General features: G+C 37.4%; 1 protein-coding gene and 1 long non-coding RNA gene across 5 annotated transcripts in view; one reads left to right on the top strand and one right to left on the bottom strand.

The window, feature by feature from the left end:
* The window catches only part of LOC127424282 (protein kinase C zeta type-like), a 147,326-nt gene that overhangs the window by 21,362 nt on the left and 101,067 nt on the right, over nucleotides 1-24,897 (bottom strand). For all 3 annotated transcript variants that reach the window (XM_051669316.1, XM_051669318.1, XM_051669317.1), the window contains 9 exons: nucleotides 18,556-18,687; nucleotides 16,559-16,655; nucleotides 15,576-15,634; nucleotides 14,999-15,187; nucleotides 10,003-10,100; nucleotides 5,784-5,870; nucleotides 3,241-3,376; nucleotides 3,047-3,134; nucleotides 2,726-2,845 (listed from right to left, as the gene is read on the bottom strand). In XM_051669316.1, the coding sequence (XP_051525276.1) occupies nucleotides 2,726-2,845; nucleotides 3,047-3,134; nucleotides 3,241-3,376; nucleotides 5,784-5,870; nucleotides 10,003-10,100; nucleotides 14,999-15,187; nucleotides 15,576-15,634; nucleotides 16,559-16,655; nucleotides 18,556-18,687 (1,006 nt within the window). The remainder of the gene's footprint in view (nucleotides 1-2,725; nucleotides 2,846-3,046; nucleotides 3,135-3,240; nucleotides 3,377-5,783; nucleotides 5,871-10,002; nucleotides 10,101-14,998; nucleotides 15,188-15,575; nucleotides 15,635-16,558; nucleotides 16,656-18,555; nucleotides 18,688-24,897) is intronic.
* LOC127424284 (uncharacterized) lies at nucleotides 99-21,636 on the top strand. Of its 2 annotated transcripts, none has more exons than XR_007894442.1 (3): nucleotides 99-863; nucleotides 16,577-16,692; nucleotides 21,039-21,636. It is a non-coding gene; the product is annotated as an uncharacterized LOC127424284 (long non-coding RNA). The 2 variants fall into 2 exon arrangements; XR_007894443.1 differs by lacking the exon at nucleotides 21,039-21,636 and adding an exon at nucleotides 18,572-18,693.

Raw genomic sequence — 24,897 nt, 5'->3', positions numbered from 1 at the left:
AGTCATCCTTGCAGAGTATTCTGGTCGTGTTGTGCAGATATGTTAACACACACACACCCACCCACACACACACACACTAGAGCCGTCTGAATAAACCCTTTAATATTCAATCAAAGACTAAAAAGATTTCCCCTCCACCATGTTTATTTTTGTAAATTCATAAAATTTTGTTGCACTGTTAAGTGGATTTAAGACATCCCACGAAACATAAAATGGAGAAAATGTGTCTTTTTAATATGTCTCATATTTGCTTTTCAAATCCTTGCATTTTTTTTCTTTTTTTTTTTTTTTTTACTTGTGTGTCATGGGCGTCCATCCAAAATAAAAGCCTGTTAAATTTCATCCCTCTCACTTTCTCTCTCTCTCTCTCTCTCTCTCTCTCTCTCTCTGTCCTGAAAAACAGAGTGCAGATGAGCGTTTATCTTTCCCCTTTCTAAATGCCACAATCCCTGTTTGTTTTCTTTTCCAAATGAAAAGCTAAAGGGATTTAGGATTCGCTGGGGCCGTGCCCTGCTGCTGCAATGCGGTTTGGATGGCAGCCCAAAAGCGGCTAAATGTTGGCTCGGTGGTGGCATCTGGGCATCTGCCCTGCTCCTGGGTGGGCGGCGGAGCACCGGCATGGGGGACAGCATAGGGTAGAGGCTGGATTGGGATGGCACTGCAGCATATGGACGGACTGAGATTGGGATAGAGGGAATACAGTTCCGGTTCTGGAGACAGATCCAGGTTCATGTTGTGTGTGTCTGTCTGAAAACGAGTGATCCAGGATCATGCTGTCCTCTCGGTTGGAGGATGAGAGAACAGACAGAGAAGCAGATGACCACTCAGTGTCTGCTTTGGAGATGGCAAGGATGTGAGAAAAGGTGAATAAAGGAATGACACAAATGCTCCGACATACCAAGAATGTCTTACTAACGTTAAATTAGATATGGATAACAGATATGTAATTTTCTTTAAAGAACATTCACTGCTTCAGAATTCAGAGCGCATTAAAGATGCACTTAGTAATTTTTTGTATATTTTGCCAGTTGTCTTGGACACATAACAGTGTAGATGCAGCATCATGCAAGATCGAGTTTTCAGTTACTAAGGCCATTGTAGAAATGTGCTTTTTTGCACTGAGCCAATTTTATTCTATTCTGTGAGCGAACGTATCTGATAATGGGGGTTATGAAGCTAATATGAGCAGTATGTGGCTGGTCATAGTCCCTGTGAGGCTACTCGCTTCATGTAAAATAAGTCTTCACATGTAAGCATACATAATTTGAAACATGTTTTATTTAATTAATATTTCTTTAGGCATAAAAAAACATTAATAAGGAAAAAACTATAAGTGCACTTTCCATGTTTAAACATCAACACTGCAACATAAACAACAACAGTGTTTCCTGTACCTAATGTTAGTCTAGTCAACGATGAAGATATATCTTGTTGACGAAGGTATGCCGAAAAAAATCATATAGCAAGACATTAACAATGCAATAACACTGTTTTATTTTATTTTTAAAGAAAGAAAAATCTAGATAGAATTGATTCAAATTATCCTGTAAGAGAATGTTGGGGATTTCCATGCTTGAGCTGTCTGAGCTAAAAGAGGTTGTTTTGTTTAATTTTACTGTAACAGTTATGGAAAGGAGGAAGCTGGGGCCGGCTTGACAAAACACTTTTCAGCAGTACACAGAAGGTTTGCTTTTCAGCAACACCACATTGATACACAGATACACACAGACAGCTTCGTGTATCTCTCTCTCTCGTCTGCCGCTGTCTCCTCTCCTTAAATACTCCCTGCCCCTCACTGGAACGCGGACCTTATTCGCCACTTATCTTCCTGGCCTCGCTCTGCCTAGCCGCCACTTGGCCCCGCCCTGCTCGCCACACTTACATGTTAAGCATATTCATCTTTAATCTGTTTGATACTTGTTTAAATAATTGCAAGTAGTTCATACATTTGTCAAAATATTTCAATATTTGGTAAAAGTTTGGTCTTTTGGTTGATACATGTTTTTATAATTTTGTACATTATCGTTAACTAAAGTGTTTTTTTGTTTGTTGTTTTTTTGTCAACTGAAATTATGTGCCATTTTAGTCAGAGTAAAATTAACTAAAATGAATGAATATGACATAATTAAATGTCGACTAAAATTAAAGAATATTATCGACAAAAGAGTAAAATTATGACTAAAATGAAAAACTGTGAAAATTACAGCTGTACAGAATCTATAGCTTCTTGGGGGAAAAATAAATAAATATTCCCTTTAGTGAGTTTGCAGTCTGAATTGAATTTGATGAGATAAAAAAAAGACTGGACACTACAAAATAATAGAAAGACAGTAATAAATAGACAACACATCTTTCAGTTGTGCTGTCTGATTCAAGAACAAATTACTCTTATTGGCTGGTTCTTTAATGAATCAACCAAAATGTCTCATCAATGAGTTATTGGTTGGAATTAGCGAAAATCCTTGCTGCATCCGTCAGAGCAGTTGCAGAATTAACTAACTGACTGGATGTCTGCATGATGACAATATTCATTCAAAAAAGAGTTTTGTTTGAAGAAATGTTATTTAATGGTTAAGAATAATTATTGGTTATTATTATTTCAATTTGACACAGGGATAAAGATGCATAATTATTATTTTGGTTAGGCCTGCATCGTCGCAAAGGTGGATGCGTAAATATAAGATCTGAAAGTGTTGTTTTGGCTGAGAGGGTTCAATGAACACACCCTGGAAGAGATATTCCTCTGTGTTCATATCTGGATTGTCAGTGATGATGTCGAAGGGAGATCGGCCTGCCATCATTTCGAACATAAGCACACCCAGGGCCCACCAGTCTACACTGAACCCTGAGAGAGAGAAATAAACAAGTAGAGAAAGAAAGAGGAAGGGCAAGGCAGAACAAGAGAGAAAAGTAGCAATTTATTAAACAATCCTTCTAAAATAATATTATACTAAATGTTGGGCTCTGCGTCGTTCAAGATCATGTGGTATTGATAGTAAGGATGTGCACGGATTCAGGAAGTATAAGGACAGGTTGTTACTCTTACCATAATCCTCTCCCCTCAGGATCTCAGGGGCGATGTAGTTGGGTGTCCCACAGAATGTGCTGGTGGTGTCACCCGGCCTGATTCCCTCCTGAAACAATGGAAAAGCCATAATGAATGCCACTCTTTGTTCACATTCTGGCTGTAAAGAGGTAATTTTATTGTTATTACTGTTAATAATGATCATTAGGCTCTACCTTGCACATGCCATAGTCTGTAATTTTGATATGGCCATCCTGGTCCAACAGTACATTGTCCAGTTTTAAATCCCGGTAAATAATGCTCTTCTCATGCAGAAAATTAAGAGCGATGCAGATTTCAGCAGCATAAAATCTGTAAGAAACAGGAAAAAAGACATCATAGCTAAGACTCATTATCACTGAACTTACACATAAGGAACAACAGACGATGCGTTGTGAATACCATTGTTACCACAAGTACATTTTCAGGTTTTCATCCCAAAAACACTTGTGTGGTAGGACTGCTTGTGCTACTCAAAGTATTTTGCAAAGAAACAGGCCAAGTTCTTGTTACTGGTTCAACAAGCCTCGAAAAACTTGTCATGCAATTGAATTAAATTGAAATGTTTCCTTTTGTGTTTGTATAAGAAAGAAAAAAAATACAGGTTTAGATGCGAAATAAGGGTGAGTAAATTATGAGAGTATTTTCATTTTCAACTATCCCTGTAAGAATCAATATGAAAGCACCACGATGGACTCTCATACACTCATATTTGGTTTTTTTCTTTTTCATTTTGATGATTTAGGAAAAAGTAGATAAACATCAACATAAAAGTGGGAGCTGCACATCCTTCTGTCTCAGTGGGAACATTTGACTGTCTAAAGTTAAGAGTTTAAAAAAAAAAGAAAAGAAAAAAAACAGATAAAAAAGAGAAGGTGTTCAAAGTAGGAAAAATTAGTGGTGACATTTCTGATCAGGTTTCTCGACTGGCACTCTGCTGCGTTTGCTTCATGTCGGCATGCAGCAAGGGCTCGTGGGACCTTTAGGTGCAACTCATGAATATTTAAGCTCATTAGCCACAATTAGCATGTTTATTTGCATATGCATGGTGAGCAGGGTGCATACTGATAGAGCCAGTCGGGGGTGCGCTTGACTCACCTAATTAGCCCATGTTTGATCTCAGTTTATCATACGTGTGAAAGGGGGCATTACACCAGCTGTAACAGGATTCACTGGGGAGTCATCATCTAACAGACCATCCTGACTCTTTTAGAGAAATATAGACTAACAGTAGTGTATTCGAACTACATTCAAAACAAGGGCGTAAGTTGGTTTTAAACATTGGTAAGGGATGTTTTAAAATCAACGCAACTATTCAGATGTTCCATGTTTTTGACTACATAGTAAAAGGTTATTTTACAGCTCATCAGTTGCTCGTATTTAGAAAGGTTATAAAAAAAACATATTCTTGTAGTGCTCTTTTATAAAATTTTATATTTTAAAATGTGAATGTAATTTGATGTTATTAAATTATTTTAAATGTAATAGCCAACATATCAGGGTTGCCACCAGTGTCAGAAATTGAGTTTTACATTAAGGGGCAATGTCTGCCCCTTGGATTTTTGATTTTCAGGGGATTTCTTCCCTTTATTGAGGCATCTTTCTTTTTAGCCATGTAAAACATTAACTTGTCATGTCTGTTTATGTAAAATACATCAATTTAATAAATTAATACAAATTCTTAAAACTGAGAATTTATTTCCTCCTACCCAAAGAATTAAATCAACATCAACTCATATTTTATGCCACAGATGGACTATTAAGAACTACTGTATATCAGATGTTCACAGATACAGATGTTAAATAAAAAAATGGAATAATTAACTACAAGGGCAATTCACATTTTGAATTTCATGCCATTTATGTAATTTATTTTTTATATTTTCATTTTTGGTGGCATTTTTGCCACATGACCCTTTTATTTCGGACACTGATTGCCACATTTGTTTTGACCAATGAATTTCCATGACTTTTCTACAAACTTTCATGTCATTTCTGATTATAATACAAAAAAGGATTATCATTTTTTTTATTCAGATCACTAATGAATCATTCGGACAGATTTATGAATCAGTTTAACGATTCATTTAAAAAAACTGAAAAGAATGATTTGTTGACAAATCAAATAACACTATCGCTTGTGAGCAAGTTTACCTCAACATTAGAGCAACACATAGACAGTTACATATTTTTGAGCAGAGCAAAAATAGAAAAATTAACATTCACTAAAGAATTTCCATTACTTTTCCATGACTTATAAAATTTTATTCATTTCCATTTTTAGTTTAACATTTTAACATTTTATTAATTTTCAGGTTTTTCATGGTTCCATACGAACCCTGACATATTTACTAATTATAAAGGGCTTTCTAAAGACCAATTAGAAAATTAATTCAGTCAACCCATCAAATTATACACACACAAATACATAAATATATATTAATATACTGTGTGTGGACAGACAGACAGACAGACAGATAGATAGATAGATAGACAGATAGATAGACAGACAGATAGAAGTTTTGCACATCCCTAGAAGACTCTTTGGAAGCAAAGATAGTAGGATCTACAGTGTGTGCAGATTTATTTAAATAACTTAAAATCAAATAAATACAATATAACTAAAAGGATCAATCCATCCACATTAGAAATTCCACTTAAAATCTGTATGCCTAATCTAAATAGCTCACTTAAGTCACTGTACAGAAAAATCGCATACCTGGCATGTTCCTCTGGAAGCTTTCGCTGCCTCTGCATATGGAACATGAGATCTCCTCCATTCACATACTCAATCACAAGAAACAGCCTGAATGGAGAGCAAGAAACATTCATTAAGCACACTGTTTTTCAGAAAACTTTTGGTTGTATCTTGTTTTACTGTTACAGAAATACAAGCGAGATATTGATTATCTACATTTGTATTCTTATACTTAATTAGTAAGTAATTTGTAGGTTAATTTCACTTAAAAGTGTAACAATATGGCTATGTGGTGCTTTCAGAATATTACTCTGTTTGTTTGAGCAACTAGTCTAGCCAGACACAGCAACACTGGCTCAACCAATTGTGTCTCGGGCGGGATTATCTATTTGTCTGATCAATGGCATGAGTTTGGGGCATGGCTATCTGTTCGTACAATCAACAGGGGGAGTTCCCTATCTGTCACTCACTCGATGTTGTGTCAATGTAGTGACACTAGGGGTCACTCTTGGGAGCCCCAAACACCTCTGCTTTTTGAAAAAAGGCCAATGGGAATTGGCGAGTGGAATTTGCATGCCACTTCCCCAGACATACGGGTATAAAAGGACCACTCATGCAACCACTCATTCAGATTTTCTCTTCGGAGCCGAGCGGTTGTGTTCAGCGAGCTGAATTACTCTGCCGATCCATTCACCTCGAAAAGCTGTTGGATTTATGGTGCATTACAGCGGCTTCTCCCCCTCTTGCACTGGTGAAGTGCAGAGAACGCCCCTGGGCGCTTCAGCAGCAAAAAGAGTATATTCTTCCTACTAAAAGAGTATATTTTCCCTTCTTAAAAGAGTGGCATTAATGGAGAGCGTCTTTTTAAAGATGCCTCTCCGTTTGTGTATTTCCTGGTTGCGGTCGTTACCTCTCCGCTTCCGATGGCCACGATCGCGGTTTTACGTGCTTCGGCGCTGCCCACGCAAAGACAGCGTTCGTGGACGGGTCATGTTCTCACTGCGAGATCGTGACAATAGCAACGTTGCGGTCGTTTTCCTCGTTAGAAGGAAAGGCCACCCCAGCGGCTCCCCGCCTCAGTCCTTCTACCTACGGGTTTGAGGCCACCTCGGTTAGCACTGGGGGCGATTTGGGGACCCCAATGGGAGCCACTCTGCCAGGTAACTCCCCACGGACCTCCCATTCCCCAGTACGCTCATTTGCACAGACTCCCATTCAAGATGCTGATGCAAAAACGCATTTAAGCGAGCGTCCAGCATCAAGATTGGTTTGCGGCAGTAGACCTGAAGGATGCGTACTTCCACGTCTTGGTTTTACCTAGACACAGACCCTTCTTGTGGTTTGCTTTCGAGGGCCGGGTGTACCAGTACACCCATCCTTGTCCCCTCGCGTCTTCATGAAGGTCGCAGAGGCAGCCCTTGCCCCGCTAAGGGAAGTGGGCGTCCGCATACTCAACTACCTCGACGACTGGCTGATCCTAGCTCAATCTCGAGAGTTACTGTGCGCACACAGGGACCTGGTGCTCAGGCACCTCAGCCGTCTAGGGCTTTGGGTCAACTGGGAAAAGAGCAAGCTCTCCCCGGTTCAGAGCATCTCTTTTCTTGGCTTGGAGTTGGACTCGATGACGACGCGCCTCACGAATGAGCGCGCACAGTCGGTGCTGAACCAGACCAGACCAGTTTGCGGAGAAACTCGCTGCCGGCCCAGTACATGTGCTAACTAAGCCCTGTACTGGGGTAGGTGCTCCACATGTGCTGGTTCCCCATAGGTGACCCCATGTGACATATCTTCCGCTAAATCATTTCCCTGTCGGTAAACTGCATCTTCCTTGCTTGTAGAAACTCCTCCCCCCTCGGGTAGGACCTACCATGCGACTTCTCCACATGACATACTTGTGACATATTTCCACTCAAAATACCCCCCCTCCCCTCTCTGGGCGGGGTGTGGTCTCCGCGTTTGTCTTCCCCTTGGGAGTGACACCCCCCGACGTAGACATTTATGGCCCCCAGTCGGTTAACAAATTCCACTCTTTTTGAGGGGAAAAAAAGAGGAAAAGAGGCCACGGCCGGGCTAGCCTGTTCCTATTTGTTGGGCAGTCGACTTTTTCCGAAGGACCATTCGACGCACATAAGAGCGTTGGGGGAGGTTACGTGACGGTCTGGTGCACTGGCTACGAGGCACACACCGGTCTGCCGTCTTGCACCACCAGTCCACGTAACACAGTTCAGCTAGTTGTGGCATTTTGTATAGGGAACCCTAGTGTCACTACATCGACACAACGTCGAGTGAGTGACAGATAGGGAACGTCCTGGTTACTTTTGTAACCTCCGTTCCATGATGGAGGGAACGAGACGTTGTGTCCCTCTTGCCACAACACTGAACTACCCGCTGAAATGGCCGGGACCTTGTCTCGGCTCCTCAGCACAAAACCTCAATGAGTGGTTGCATACCAGCTCCTTTTATACCCGTATGTCTGGGGGAGTGGCATGTAAATTCCACTCGCTAATTCCCATTGGCCTTTTTTCAAAAAGCAGAGGTGTTTGGAGCCCCCAAGAGTGACCCCTAGTGTCACTACATCGACACAACGTCTCGTTCCCTCCATCAGGGAATGGAGGTTACGAAAGTAACCAGGACGTTTTCTAGAATCTGTTTGGAAACATTGTTATTTTTTTTTAACTCTGTTTGGTGACACTAGTGGCGTAGGTATAAAACACTTTAACTTTAATTAAATACAAGGCGATTGCTTTCTTATAGGCGAAGATGTCACAATATTATTGTATTTTTAAAGAGATAGTTCAACCGGAAAAATCTAAATTCTCTCATAATTTACTCATGGGGCCCTATTTTAAGAGCGCTAAGCGCAGCGCTATGCCATAAGTTATAAGCACAACGTCAGTGGGCATGACCGTGAAGTTTTGGTATTTTCGTGCATGCATGCGCTAAGTCTAGGCGCAAGTGGGTTTGGCGAAATCTCGTGTGCCATGCGCAAATGGGCTTGGTCAAGTGCAATTTAATTGGGAGGTTCTTCTCCGGTTATTGCACCCTCTGTGTCCTATATAGTCCATTCTCTCAAGCATCAGCACTCACAAACAGCACATTCATATGAAGCTGGTAGTGTAAATGGACTGTAGCAATGAATTAGAAGAATAGAAATATGGACACAGTCCTTTTATATGCTTAGAAAATGTTTTTCTTGTCAGAATTTGGATGTACGTTCTGTTAGATTATAGGGAATGTAAGTATTATTAATCATTTTCATCTACTGACACAAATCATAGCTAGTATTAATAGTGATTGTATCAGCGCACACTTCACTTCTACCGGTCATTTTTGATTTTGAAACATTAACTTCTAAATTAAAAATTAAATTACATTTATTGAAACTACACATTTCTAAATTCAAATTACACTTTGAATCAAAATGGTTGGAAATTCATCTACCAAATCCAAACAATTTATCCTCTCCAATACCAATACAAATTATATCATAAATACAATTGTATATAAATAGTAATAATAATTGAAAAATAAATCATGACCTTTAGAAAGCTTAACACAAATCTCATACATTTTTGTTTCATCAGATGGCTACAACTCTGATTGTCAGGGACATAATTTGATGTTCCACAATATTTTCAGAGTTTGGACATGAACTTTATTAATCTCCAAACTGCAAATGCAGGAACTGAATTCAGATGTTGAGCTGAAAACAGGCCTGCTTTTGAAATGTCTAAGCGCAATTACATATTTCTAAGGAAAATAGCACATGGCGTTTTGCGGCACTTCATTTACATACAATACACCCAGAGTTTGCATGCATACACCCACAGATAGTGCAAACACTCCCACCCACGCCTACTTGCACTTTGCGCTTGCACGATAATTGCACTTAGCATTAGCACTCTCATGAAAATTGGATAAGATGTAGTGCACGGATGTTGTGCGTAGTGCTGCACTTTGCGCACTCACGAAAATAGAGCTCATGATGTCATTCCAAAACCATATGACTTTCTTTCATGAACACAAAAGGAGATGCCTGAAAGCCTCAGTCACCATTCACTTTCACTGTATGGAATAAAGATGCAATAAAAATGTGAATGCTGACTGACACTAACATTCTGCCTATCGTTTCCTTTTGTATTACACTGAAAAAAGGAAGCCATTTGGGATTGGAACAACATTTTGGGGTAAAATATCCTTTAAAGTGTAGTTTGCTGAATTAAATATGTTCTCCTCTCACCGGCTCTCCGTCTGAAAACAGGAGTGAAGTCCTACTAAGAACGGATTGGTTGATGCTTGTTCAAACACATGCTTCTCTGTCTGGACCCAGTCAATGTCCTAAAGCAGAAAGAGAGACAGAGAGACAGAGGTTTGACTCCTCATGAAAAATTAAGTGTAAAGGAAAATGACAACAAGCTGTTTGACTGTTTTCTAAGAACTAGAGAAGAGGACATGATGTTTCACTGTCTCTACTGGGGGGGGACTAATGTAGAACAAAAGAAAAACAAGCCTCAAAGATGTGTTTTCTGAGAAAAACCTGATCTATTGATCGTTTAACAGCGGAAAACACTTTGCACTATGCATGGTGACACTTTGAAGCATCAAATCAGTTCGGAATTAAAAAAAATTAAATAAGAAAAGCACCTTTCTCTTCCTCTTTTAAAGATATGTATAATGCAGAAAGGAAAGACAACAGAGAAAAAGACATGTAAATAAAAGTTTCACAGGTCAATTATGGGCCAATACCAGTCAAATGTTTGGACACATGTTGGGGTTGATTTGTGACCACATTTTGTTTTATTTTAACTTCTTCATAGTAGCCACCATTTGCCTAGATTACAGCTCTGCATTCTCCACACCAACTTATGTAGCCACCTGAGATGCTTTTTAAACCTGAATTCCCCTGTGTGCTTGGCACTTTTTGGCTACTTTTCCATCACTATCTAGTAAGTAAAAAATGTAACAAAAATGTTTGTTTTGAAAATTATTTGTACACTACAAAACATAATTTGTACAAAAATAATTTAAGCATTTAAGACAAAGCCTTTAAGTCAAAAATGTTTATACGATCATGAGAAATATAAATTCACTCTGGTGCGTTCGAACCTTTGACTGGTAGTATATACAGTCTACAGTTTGTAATTAAAATGTACAGCTGACACTCATTTTCATCTGTCATCTGCAATTCGGAAGACTCTTACACTTTTACCTCATTTAACTATCCAGATGGGATGTTACAAAACATCTTTATTGAGAATTTCCTGTGTGTGATAACACTGGCTCAGTGATGTGTTGATAAAGTCAAGTGAGTCTGCAATGTCAGCTGCTGTCAACACTTGAACATTAGGCAACACTTAGAATCAGCTCAAAGAACTCCACAGAACTTCTGTTACACAACAACTAAAGCTGAAAAATGACAATGAACTTCTGCTCAGAGACTAAGGATGCAATTTTCAACCATTTTGACCAACTATTGTTTAAAAATACACACACACACACTCACACACACACACACACACACACACACACACACACACACAATATGTGGTGAATAGATGTTTTTATATTTTCATCACACAAAGCTATTTTAAGATTAAGTCTTATGGACTACATTAATCATGTTTTTCCTTTCCACTTTAGGAGCTTGATAGCCCCTGGTCACTATGAACTGCTGTTGTAAGGAAAAGAGCTGTGTGAAGTTCCACAGAAAAAATAACAGCATATGGGTGGAGAAAATTTTCATTTTTGCTTAAACTATCCTTTAATTAGTGTGAATGGTTACTGTAGAGCATAAATGCACACAGAGATACAGTACAGTACAATAAAATACAAACAAATGAGAGAGAGAACAAGTTCTTTGAAGCAACGCCTGCTTTCTTGGAAGTCATTATCCTCTCTGTTTGTGCCTATTCAGAGGTCAATTGCATCTCTCTGTCATTCTGAAAGGACCTTTGCTCTGGGTGAACAAGGAGTTCGTGAACTTCATTCATGTGCATTAGCTGGCAGCCAAGCATGGCTTTATGCTCCTGCGCGAGCCAAGTTTACATAAACACAAAAGCTTTGACTGTACAGAGTTTACATTGTGTTGAATAGCCGTACAGTTCAGTTTGTCTTTCTGTTTGACCTCTGTTCACACAGATCAGGTTTCACTTCAGAGAGAAAAACAGAGAGATAAAAACCGATTAGGAATGGCTAAAGTTATAGCTTGGTTTCTCTTTGATTTCAGAATCAAACAATAATAGAGTAATGTGTCTCCTAATGTTGGATTAGTTCTTTCAGTTTAAATTCACGGTCTACACTTACTACAGTCAAAGCTCATTTTAGGAGAACTCTGCACCAGGAGCTTTGAAGCCTCAAATATGCAATAATGGCTCAGAAAAGTGAAATTACTTATGAGAAAAGCTCTAGCACCATTTATTTGCAGATGACTGGTTTGATATTTTGTAATCTATACAATATAATTCATACATTTTTAGAGAGCCTAAAGTGTCCAAAACATTTTGGGGCCACTTTATTTCTATGAATTCATACAATGTAAATACTAATAGTTTTCTAAATATAAATAAATAAATAAATAAATAAATAAATCGTTGACTAAATGTTTTACTTTTCTTACTAGTTTTAATTAAGTTACCATTACTCTCTAAACCCTTAAGTTGTCATTAATAAAAACAATCAAGTGGTCCTATTTAAACAGTAATTGAAATGTCACATTTTGGAATCCTAACTTAATTGAGTTATATATAATGATCTACCAAATTTGGCTTCAAGTACTACTAACTCAGAATGATCAAGTACAAAATTGCAGCTGTGTGGAATACCCATAAACCCTTGCACTTGGGATACATTATGTATGGGAACTTATGGACAAATATAATATAAACAAATTTATATAGTTTTAATTCTTATGACTATTGTTGTTATTTTGTTGTAGCTGGTTGATATTTGTGATTTGTATGAAATAATTAGGGTGATTAGTGTTAACTTTGGTGAACTTGGAGCCTGTTAAATTTAAGTCAATCTTCTCTACAAAAGAGCAGATTTTGGTGCGCTAAGAAGTACTGAGTAGAATCCAATGTGCCATATGGCTAACCTCGAGTCCAGTCATAATTTCCCTTATTCTGTATAAGATGTGTTCTAACTCAATAAAAAATAAAATAAAAAAAAGTTACTTTACATCACAGATGAGTAAAGTTTAAATGTAACTAGTTAACTGTACTTAAATAATTAAGTTCACTTTACTTGAGCCAAAAAAGCATGCAAACCAACTGCCTTAAAAAAATAAATAAAATAAAAAACAAATTACATTTTACAGTCACAAGTTGCACCTTAAAGATGGTTAATAAATACTGATAGTTCCTTGATTCCTTTTTGATTATATAATAAAAAAATAATAGAATAATGTGTCTCTTAATGTTCTTTTAGGGTTTCCAGTATATAAACTCAAACTACACTTATTACAATCAACACTCATTTAAGGAGAACTCTGCACTGGGAGCTATGAAGCCTCAAATATGTGGAAGACTCTTATGGTCCCCACTGTGGTGGTCTTGGCAGCTTCCCTCCAGGGGAATTACAGAGAAAGAAGAATCTCATCTTGTGTTTTTAGGAAGCAGAGAGGCAGGCTGCAAGGCAGCTGGGGTCAGGAGTTTATCTCCAGCTGAATTTCATGAGACAGAAAGCTGTGCCTTCGAACGTGAGTTACGATATAGGTTTAGAAACAAAATCAGTTGGTATCAACAATAAATAGGTGGTGTGGTATAGTGGCTATATATCTGGGCTGGTAACTGAAAGGTTGTAGCTTCAAACCCAGGGGTATTGTCCCTATAATAAGTGCAATGTAAGTTCTTTGGGCAAAAGTCTCAAATAAACCACTAACTAATAATGAATTGGCTGAATCTTTAAACTAAATGGCTACTAATGATCCATCTGGCACTTTCCTAAATATACGAAAAACAGCATTATCTGTGGTCTAAAACTAGAGCACCGTCACTTTCAAACAGTACCACAATATTATTACTACTGTTTTTTGGAAATGTTACCATGTTAATACCATTTTATTCTGTGAACCTTGCAATACCATGTAAATACCATGGTATATGAATATGATATTCCACGGCATTGCAATCTGATACCATCACTATACCTTGGGACTGCTATAGTAATGGTAAAGGTAGACTCAACTGAGCTAATCTAGGACAAGTTACTCAAAACCCAAGGACAATCAAGGACAAGGACCATCTGAACATTTTGGCACTGGATATACTGTATTTTCATTGATAGACATGAAATTGTGGTTTGACACTATTGTGGCACTAAAGGTTCACTATACAGTTAGAAGGTATCTTTCATTTTAATTAAACATGAGCTTGTGAAATCCCCTAAATATGTATTTCAAGCTAGTAGTGATGGAGGGAGGATTTAGCAAACGATTCAAAATAAGCACAATCTTACAGCACCCTCTACTTGTCATATTTAAAATAAAAGTTCAACATACAGAGAACATTTTAAGGGGTCAGTGTTTGGTTAGCTTCGGCTAGCCCCTGCTGGTAGATGCAGTAATTACATCATAACATGGGATAGAACATGCTTCTCCACTGACAGCTATTCAAAAGAAGCTTTGTATTCTGATTAAATGAAATTTTTGCAGGCAGTATATACTATATGTATTATATATTTTAGTAGATGTTTTACCAGTGCCCGGATTTAAATGCCACAAGTTTTGGATTAAAGTTCCTTTTCTCTCATCTTTCAAATTGACAAAAGAACAAAATGCAACACTGCATTGTGTGTAAAACTAAACAGAAGTGTTCTAAATGTTTTATTAATTTACCAGGACTCAGTAAATATTAATGTTAAACCTATAAAGCATATCCGTGAACATAAAGCAGCCCTGTGCTTAAAGGGACCACTCACACAAAAAGGAAATTCTGTCATAATTTACTCACCATCTTCTTGTTTCAAACTCATGTAACTTTATTTTCTGGAACACAAGATGAGATGTTAAGAGGAATGTAGCCTCAATCGCCATTCCCTTTCATTGCATCCTTTTAATTTTTTCATTCAATGAATGTGAATGGTGATTGAGGGTATCATTCTGCTTGAAATCTCCTTTTGCGTTCCATGAAAGAAAGTAAGCCATAGGAGTATGGAAGAATGAGTAAATGATGACAGAAGTTTCATTTTTTTGGTGAACTATCCCTTTAAGCATCATCACCATGGCAACAGTCTGTTACCTCATCATCATGCACCAGTTCTTTCTTCACCACCTTCATGGCATAAATCTGTTCGTTCTTCTTGAGTCGAACCAGCAGCACCTTAGCGTAACTACCCCTCCCAATTACCCGGATCAGATCAAAGTCTCCCAGCCCAAGACCCTGAGAGATCTGAATCCCCTCGATACCGTCCACCACTGCCTTCAGATCCTACATGCACACAAACACACATGAAACAAAATTCACATTCTTCATATCAGTGTCTTCAGAATCAGTTGGAATTTGTTTTTATTTTTTGTTAAAGAAAAATCCATTCAAAAATGGATTTCAAATTATTCAATTTTTTCTTTTTTTTACCAAGAAATAATAAGAAATAAGCATTGCAGTCATTAAATATTCCCTTTGTTATCTATAAGGCTCACATGAATTTGGTCTAGATCATTAGTCATGATGCTATGGTGCCTTGAAAGTCTGTATGAAATCATTGTCAGGAATCTTTATATAAAAACACAGCCTGTTTCTCATTGACAGACAAGAAACAGACAATTACTTCAGTTTCGGACACAACCTTTGTGGTTTTGGGATGCATGTGTCATACCTCTGCATCATCTTCAGCTTTCTCCACTTTGCGGTTGTGCGTTAAAAAAGGTACTGGAACTGAGAGAGAAAGAGAGAGAGAGAGAGGGTATAATATGCAAGACCTCTTCAAAATGTTCACCAATGCAATGTTTTCACATCTGACCCCAAACAATACTGTTTAAAAACATTTTTATTGCTTTTTCCATACTAAAAAATGGTCGTACCAATAAAGTACACTGAACTGAGAAAGAAAGACTGATCTTAAAATCCAGTGTCTGCATATTAATTTAAGATAAGAAAAGTTTTAACATCCAAATTACACACTCTAATCACCTTTAAGTTTTATTATTAGTAGCATTTAGAGGTCCGATTCATTTTAGTGCATTGGTTTGTTCAAACGGTTTGTTGCAATGCAACTGTTCAAAACACTTATTTAGCAATTTCAAAATTATATCAAAAGTGTTCCCAAAGTGCTCATGTGCCATTTTATGTTTCATTTCTGTAGTAAAATACATTTTAGTTAAACACTGCCATTTATCAGCTTTATCCAGCTTATTTTCAATTAGGTCATATACTGACTGCTCAAATGATTTGTTGTTTATGGTTCCAAAGTGTCAACCACCTCACAGCTTTACCGAAAAGTAAAGCAAACATAGTTCTCCTTTACAGTTAAGTGATTGCAAAATTAGCTTGACCGAATCATTAAAAAAAGAACCGGTTGAAAATAATTATTTGTTTTTGCATTTTGAACATCACTCACCGAGAGAAATGTGAAATGTGTTATGAAATGCAGATCCCAACAGGGGGAGCCAGAGACTGGCCTGCCTCACAGGGAGAAGCACTGTGTCTCTCTCAACTGGGTCAATGTGACATTACTCACACCTGACGTACTACTGTATCCACCCAGAGTCAGCAGTGCCCTCTGACAGATAGAGGAGAGAATGACCCCAATACTCACACTAAAACAGCATTTACACACACACAGTGGAGATGAAGACCTACTTGTGTCTGTTTCCTCAGGGTCCTCAGGGGGGAGCTCCACTTCCTCGCCACTTTTATCATCATCTACCAACGGCTCCTGTGATGGCATGACTGGATCCTGCAGAAAGATAGAGAGAGAGGAGACAGACAAAAAGGTATCAAAAGTCTTGTTTTCCCTCTTTTCCTCTCTGGTCCCCCGAATTCCACTTATTCCAACATCAAATCAAAATGAACCCTGCACTATGCACATTATTCTAAAGAAAATAGTAATTTTGTTTTGATAATCTTCCATCAATGAAATAACTTTCTCTGCCGCTAAACTGACTTTTATGTTGACGTAACCAAGGCTGCACGGACTGGAAAAATAATGTTAACCAATAATATTATGCAGTAGCCAACTTTTCACAATTTAATCAAATGTCAATGGATAAACATTACATTACATTACACTACATTATACATTACACTTTTATTTACTACATTACTAAATTTTACTCAGAAATATCATGTCATATTAAGGCAGTTAAATGCTTCGGAATGCTGTTTCTTTTATGTTGTCTTTAAATGTATAATTCACCCCAAAATCAAAATTCTCTCATCATTTAGTCAACCTCTTGCCATCCCAGATGTGTACAACTTTCTTCTGCTGAACACAAATGAAGATTTTTTAGAAGAATATGTCAGCTCCGTAGGTCCAAACAATGTCAACAGGGTCCAAAATTTTAAAGCTAATAAAAAGCACATAAAAGCAGCATAACATTTATCCATACTACTCCAGTGGTTAAATCCATGTCTTTAGAAGAAATATGATAGGTGTGGGTAAGAAAAATCAATATTTAAGTCCTTTTTTACTATAAATTCTCCTCTCTGCCCAGTAGGTGGCGATATGTGAATCGCCAAAAACAAAAGAAGAAAAACTCTTACAAGAGAAGAGCGCTCTGGAAGGCTGTTTGAAAGTGGAGATTCAGAGTAAAAAAATGACTTAAATATTGAACTGTTTCTCACCCACACCTATCATGTTGCTTCTGGAGACATGGATTTAACCACTGGAGATGTATGGATTACTTTTATGCTGCCTTTATATGACTTGCATTGTTTGGACCTACAGAGCTGAAATATTCTTCTAAAAATCTTAATTTGTGTTCAGCAGAAGAAAGAAAATCAAACACATCTGGCATGGCATGAGGGTAAGAAAATGATGACAGAATTTAAATGTTTGGGTGAACTACCCCTTTAAATTCTTGAAACTCAACCTATGGCTGCTGAATATTTTACAAAGTAAAGTTTCAAACTTCCTTAACAAAAATATGCTAGAATAAAAAATAAATGTACCATCTGAGCATTTCAAAAATGTCTGGCCAAAGTGGCACTACAGTAATTACTGAGGATATTGTGTCCCTTTCTGAAGACATTATTTTAAAGGCATGTGAGGTCCTGGCCTCTGGAGAACATGGTTTCAGTTACATCTTACTAAGTAGTCTCAGTCTAGACAAACAATTGAGATAATGAGTGAGAACTAGAGTGAAAGTCATCAAGTGGAAGACAAAGGTTTAAGATGTCATCACAAAGAGAAGTCAGATAGTGTCAATAAAGCTCCTAAGCTTTGGGTTTTGTTTAAAGAAATCATGACAATGGAAATCTGATGACTGTTAATAAAACAATACTCTCTTGTTGAATTACTGACCTATGCAAAAGTAAAGGAATTTCATATTTCTACACAAATGATGGTGTTTTAGAGATGATTTATCTGACAGTTTTCAGTGTGTGATTCTCTTTGGCATAGAATCAGGTCAGTTAATACAGACAAGTCCACAAGGTCAGCCTTCGAAACACTATAACCGACTTTGGTTGGGGATGCACTTCCAGTTTTAACAAAATGACAAATACCAGAGAAATTGTTTATGCTTTCATATTTTACAAGTTAATTTTTCAGTTCTTTAAGTCTGGTGGTGACCGAATAAAAACTTTTAACACACTGGTCCATAAACATACAAATGAAAGCTGACTAAAAGACTCACCATATGCCTTTGACAGGTCATTGGAACAAGCTTGTGACAGCGTTTATGGACCAGTAGCTTGCAGTTGATACACTTGTAGCCCTGACGCCCCAGTCCCCATATCCTCTCACTGCAGTGGCCACAGTATGCTTTCTGAGAGAGAGAGAGAGAGACGGACATGACTATTGGAGTCAAACTATCATTATTTATAGCCAATTTAGTGCATAAAAACACTGTAACGGGTAAGTAAATACATTTTATAACAAAAACAAAGGCCACGTCCACACTAATGCATTTCCTCACGTCATCATCTTCCAAAGTATGCGGTACTAAAGAGCAATTTTGAAAGTCTCCATTTTCGGTGTAGGAAAACGCCATTCCAGTGTGGATGGGAGGCATAAACGAAGCTAAATCTGTGTTTTCAAACAAAAACGTATTAGTGTGGACTTGGCCAAATCAAAGAATAATTTAATAGGCAGATAGAGCACATCAGCCTAGTAATAAACTGAATTACAAAAAAATTAAATGTAAAGGAAATAAATAAAATAAAGTGTAAATAAAATAAAAACTAAAAAATAGGTACACTCAGTATTGCACAAAACTTTTAGGCAGTTGTGAAAAATATTGTATAGTGAGGAATTTTTCAAAATTAATGCATCGAATAATTTTGATTTATCTTTTAATGAATGTTATACAAATTGCAGTAAACAAAAACAAAAAAACCCTATGCCTTTAAAAAAGCACAAATTCTCCTAGGTACACTTGTGCACAGTTTTCAAGGTTGTTGGCAGATAGGCTGTTCCAAGCATCTTGGAGAACTTGCCACAGTTCTATGTAATTAGGGTGTCTCAGTTGCTTCTGTCTCTTCATGTAATCCCAGACTGACTCAATGATTTTGAGATCCGGACTCTGTGGGGGCCATACCATCTGTTGTAGGACTGCTTGTTCTGCTTCTGTGCTATTCTATTTGCAAAGGGAATGTTTGGAAATCTAAAATGGATACTTGTATTGACACACTGAAGCAGAAGATAGAAAATAACAATCTTATGACAAACAGTGTTTATTTATTTATTTATTTTTACATCAACTGTGCCTAAGACGTTTGCACAGTACTGTATACACCACTGTTGTATAAACCATTTTTGACAGCATACGAGCAAGATAAGTATTGTGCAAGTAAATTAGAGTATTAAAATTAAAAAATAACCTACATCAAGTCAACAGAACAACAAAAGGAAAATCAAATGTTACTGTAATTAGTAATCACATATATAGCATTTCAGCATATATTTAGTCAGATTTAGCAGCAGGAATAGGAACAGATCTGATTTGACATCTATGAGTGTATCACTAAACTGCTCCATGTACAGCTAACACTTGCTAAATGAGGCATGCTCAGCACCTGTATATTTAAGGCTTAGTTACTGGACTTCTAGTTTACCAACAGATTTTATTTAAAATCCTGGCAAGGCAGATCAGATGAGTCTCTTTGCTGACAGTGCAACCAATGTTAAGGTTTCAAATGAACACACACTCTGACACCCATGCCCTCTGAGTCATAAATATATAAATCACAAATCCTCAGCTCAGTTTGTTGTATGCTGCACCATCTGTTTGCAGATGAGCAAGATGCAAAGAGAATGAGAGAAAGAGAAACAGAAGATAGAGAAAGACACAAACACAGACTTATAGGCTCCAGAGGCTAACAAAAAGATTGAAAGTGTTGCTATGAAAATAATAAATAATACTGTCAAAACTGGGAAACAATTTGTAAGACATCAACAAGAATGATGCTAAATGTTCACAGTGTCTATGTTTGGAATAGTGTATAACAGTATATCTTGGGTATACTGTGTATAGTATGCTAATTTTCTACATACAAAAATACCCGGATGAGCTACTATTTTTGCCAAAATTTTCAGTATATTACAGAGCATACCATAAGTAATACTGTATTGCACACTGCAATGCACTTGACTTGACCTTCCATTTCCAGTTTGATGAATGAACCAGAACTGAATACAGTCCTGATTAGCAATTCCTCTTTTGTGACTCATTATTTGACGAGACTGCCAAAAGTTAATATATATTTAAACAAAATTTGATTAAAAATGAAAAATAACATTTTTATTTCCAAGATGCTAACTGGATGCCACTCACATGCAATGTGATGCGATAGTGTTACAACAATGTAGCATACTACAAACATTCATTGTGAAATAATAACTACTGTTTCACAAGCTATTATTATTAAATACTAGGCAGTATACAGTATATATTTGATGCAGTATACATAATTTAGTAAATAGTAAGCTAAGAATTCAATTCCAAAGATAGTTATTACATGCTGTCTGCTAATGCAAAGCTAATATCTTCTGTCCATCTGGTAAACCGACTGCCCACTAGGGGGCTCTCTCATAGCAGGACTTCTACATGTAGTGTGTTCATATTAAATCAGCTAATCTTTCTATAACGATCATGCACTTTCTCGCCCCTTCCGACAGATCAGTGACTCTGTCTGCTCTACCAGACACCTGAGTATCATCAGATTAATCGACTGTCAACAAACCCTCAGAAAAGAAGTCTTTTGATAATGGATGTACAGTAAAGGAAGCTGGACATGCTTTCTCTAGGCTCTGTTTTACAGCCCTGTGATCGTGTCATGATCCGCATGCTACTGATGAGTTTTTAGACAGCATTTCCTTACTATATGAGAAGATATTAACCTGCTGCAGTGATTTCTCTGTTATCTATGGAGCCTCCAGCCCTGATGAATGACCTACATTTTTCTTCTGCTTTCTGTCAGGTGCTCAATTTATATAACTGAGGTTAAACACTCAGAAATCATGGTTTGAAAGTATCACAAAGTATCTAAAGCTTGAAGCTGGCATCAAAAAATAAACATGTTCCTTATGTTGCCATCAAGTTGGAAATTACCATATTTATGAAATGTACACACAATAATGTCACAACAATGTCGTAATAACAAGCGAGAATGACAAAATGTTCCATGAGGCCTGAGTTTCCAAGTTGGGGGTGTCAATTAAAGAATCATGGTGGAAGCTAATGGGTATTGGTCATACTTAAAGCTGAAATATGTCATTTCTGTACCACTAGCATTACCAAAGTGAATTCCAAAAATAAATATTTCTAAAGGTTTTCAAAAAGGCTTCCTGAACACTACTTCCTCCTACCATTGATTGAAAAAACAGAAAGTCCTGCATCAAACTCACACCATCGATAAAGCACTGTTGCTCTTCATTTTTTTAAACAAATGCTAAAAGCAGACTATGTTTTGTTGGGAAGTGAAAAAGAGAGAAAGAAATATTAAATTGCATAATATGGCTATTTTATTCTGATGAAATTCACTTGAATGCACATTACATCGAAATTACAATTTCAAAACTTGTAAGTAGGAGCTTCCTTTTTGAAAGCAGTATTAGATCAATCATCAGAAAAAAATGATCTAACAAGAATGCCATGGAACCACCTAAAGCAATAAGCAATTATTCTGCTCAGTTCTTCTTATAACTGTGTTCCAGTCTTACATATAAACAGTCATCTATTTCTTTCTCTCTCTCTCTCTCTCTCTCTCTCTCTCTCTCTCTCTCTCTCTCTCTCTCTCTCTCTCTCTCTCTCTCTCTCTCTCTCTCTCCCTCCCTCCCTCCCTCCCTCCCTCCTAAATTCCAGCACAGCTTCCACCCTGTGGATATTTCAATGAACTTTTCAGCAAATCGAGCCAGTGCTGCTAAGCAAACACAACGTCAGAGAAACAATTTGTTTCTTCACCCATTTAAAACACATTAACTCTGCACATATTGGGCTTTCATTCAGGATAGTGGATAAAACTTTAAACCCAACTGATTGTCCACACACATGGCAAACATTTAGCACAGTTGAGTGATTGGGGCCTTGAAAGCTAAGCGTATGCCACATGTATCCCAGATACATCATGTACATCATGGGAATGGACAGGAAGACCCTCTACTATCTAAAGTTAGAACTAATACTACTGGCCCTGCTATATAAATACAGCTACTGATATTTCTAAATAGGCCTTTGTTGGTGTGTTTCTCTAGTAGATCCTGGTCTTGACCACATGAGAGTGACTTAAAAAATGGCATGACTATTTGAATTTTTCTCGCTCTTTTTTAAATCAGTTTGGTGTACTATGTATACTCCAAGGTTCATAACATAAAACTGTTTATGGAAACTAGGTAACAAAATGGGTCATTCAGAAATAATTGCTATATCAACAGTCACAACCATGTCACAACATTAACACATGACCACATTGATACTCATTTCATATGCGAAGGGGCTAGTAAATCAGAAGTCAGAAAAATATAATTTTCATAAAGAAGTCTTAAAGGTACAATAGCAAAACAGCATGTTTAATACTTCGGGTCAGAGAGGAGGTGGAAAACAGTCATGAAAAACTTAATTATAAAAAAATGTATGTATTTATTGCAACCTGGTCTCATAGTGAAAACGTGAATCTATACATTTTTGCAAAACTCATTAAACGTGTCTCCAGGTACAAATTGCTGCAGTTTCTAGATTAAATGAACATTATAGGTGCTTCAACAACTGTGTGTTTTATTCACATTCACACAAATCATAAGGTCAAAACCTGATTATGACTTTATAAACACTTAGTTTTCTCTCTCTTACTCATACAATGCTATGATATCGACACACTTTTACTCTAACGCATCATTTGAAAAACGAAACATTTTTTACGCTTGTATTATAGACCCACCTACTTATATGCACTTATACTAATGTGACCAGCTTGCATGGTAGCTCACATGGTAGAGCAATGGACTTTGAACTTAGCAGACTGCGGTTCCAGACCGCTCAAGAATGCAAGCTGAAACATGACACCACAGTGTCATAGAAGCGACATGAAAAGACATGCTTGCTTAAGAAAATGTGCTTTTCATTTCCCTTATGCACTTTAAAACACTATTGGTTGGGTTTAGGTGTTGGTTGGGTTAGGATTTAGGATAGAGCTGATTTATTATCCACAGGATGGGCTGAGACCATTACAACCTTTACGAAACGGCTGAAGACACACCTCTTCTGCAAGCACATAATTAATCAGTATCCATAAATAAAGCCACCTCCTGACAACAACATCCAAAAAAATCTCTCTAACTCTCTTTTCTCTACTTTTTCATATTTACACTTCTGTACTACTCTGGTTTACTGCTGACATATGGCATTGCTGTACAATGGTGGCTCTTGATAAATTGATTGTGATTTTTTATCATACAATTTATCTTGCGTGATAAATTGCTTTTGCTATACCTTTTAATACAAATGTTAGATGTATAAGTGGACTTCATAGGAAAAAAAAGAGAAATATTACGTACAGAATGTGCACTACGATATAGCCCCTTTGAATATCAAAGTATCAGTGGGTGGGATAGAGTAACGTCCCAAATTCAGAACTCTGGAACAGCTCATTTCTAGGCTTTACCCATAAAAATATGGGTAAAACCCCTGTTCAATTAGGCTGTACACATTTAAATCATTTTTAAATCATTACAGCGGGAGGTGACTGAGGTAAAAGCAGAGACTGAAAATGACCAGAGACATAAGTTTAAATGTAATGCAAAACTTTCAGCACAGCAGGAGAGAATCTGTCTCCTTTTTTGCAACTCATGATTTTTTTATAAGGAGCAGCGCAGAGCACCACGAGAGGATCAAACAGTTATGTCAGACACTTTCACATGTGCATCCACCCACACACGCACACAAAACACACTGTCCTATCCTCCTCTCTCTTTTCTATTGCCTGCCTCTATTTCTTTTATGTCCTCTCTCTCTCACTGCCTCCCTCTCTTTCTCTCTGTCTGTTTTGAATAAAGGGAATAAAACATAGAGTGGTCTAATTCAAAGCCATCCATGTTTTTCAGCATTTCTTAAAGCACACACACACACACACACACACACACACACACACACACACATACACACACACTGCCATAAGTGGGACACTGATAATAATTATAGTGTATAATTAAAGTGTGGATCTCTATAGTATACACTACACAGAGTACATAGTACAGTAAACACTAATCACTTTAAATGACTAAGAGCTCTCAGATCTCAAAACAGCGGCAGTAGCAGTTTAATCTGCTCAGAGGAGTTGAGCACATTGAAATGAGTGCAAAGCTTGGTTCTGTATGAAAACAGAAAGAGAAAGAGTGAGAGAGCTGCATCAGTTAGAATGGGTTGAAAATGATAGGCCTACACATTATAATACATAAAAAAGTAACAGACATTATTGTAACAGGTAAAGGTTGGGCAAGGAGGAGGTAGGAACCGGCTAAACTGTCAATGTAAAGTTTAATG

This window comes from Myxocyprinus asiaticus, chromosome 33 (assembly GCF_019703515.2).
Source record: "Myxocyprinus asiaticus isolate MX2 ecotype Aquarium Trade chromosome 33, UBuf_Myxa_2, whole genome shotgun sequence".
NCBI lineage: Eukaryota > Metazoa > Chordata > Actinopteri > Cypriniformes > Catostomidae > Myxocyprinus > Myxocyprinus asiaticus.
Note: the sequence above shows the minus strand (reverse complement) of the source record. Positions and strands in the feature narration are given on the sequence as shown.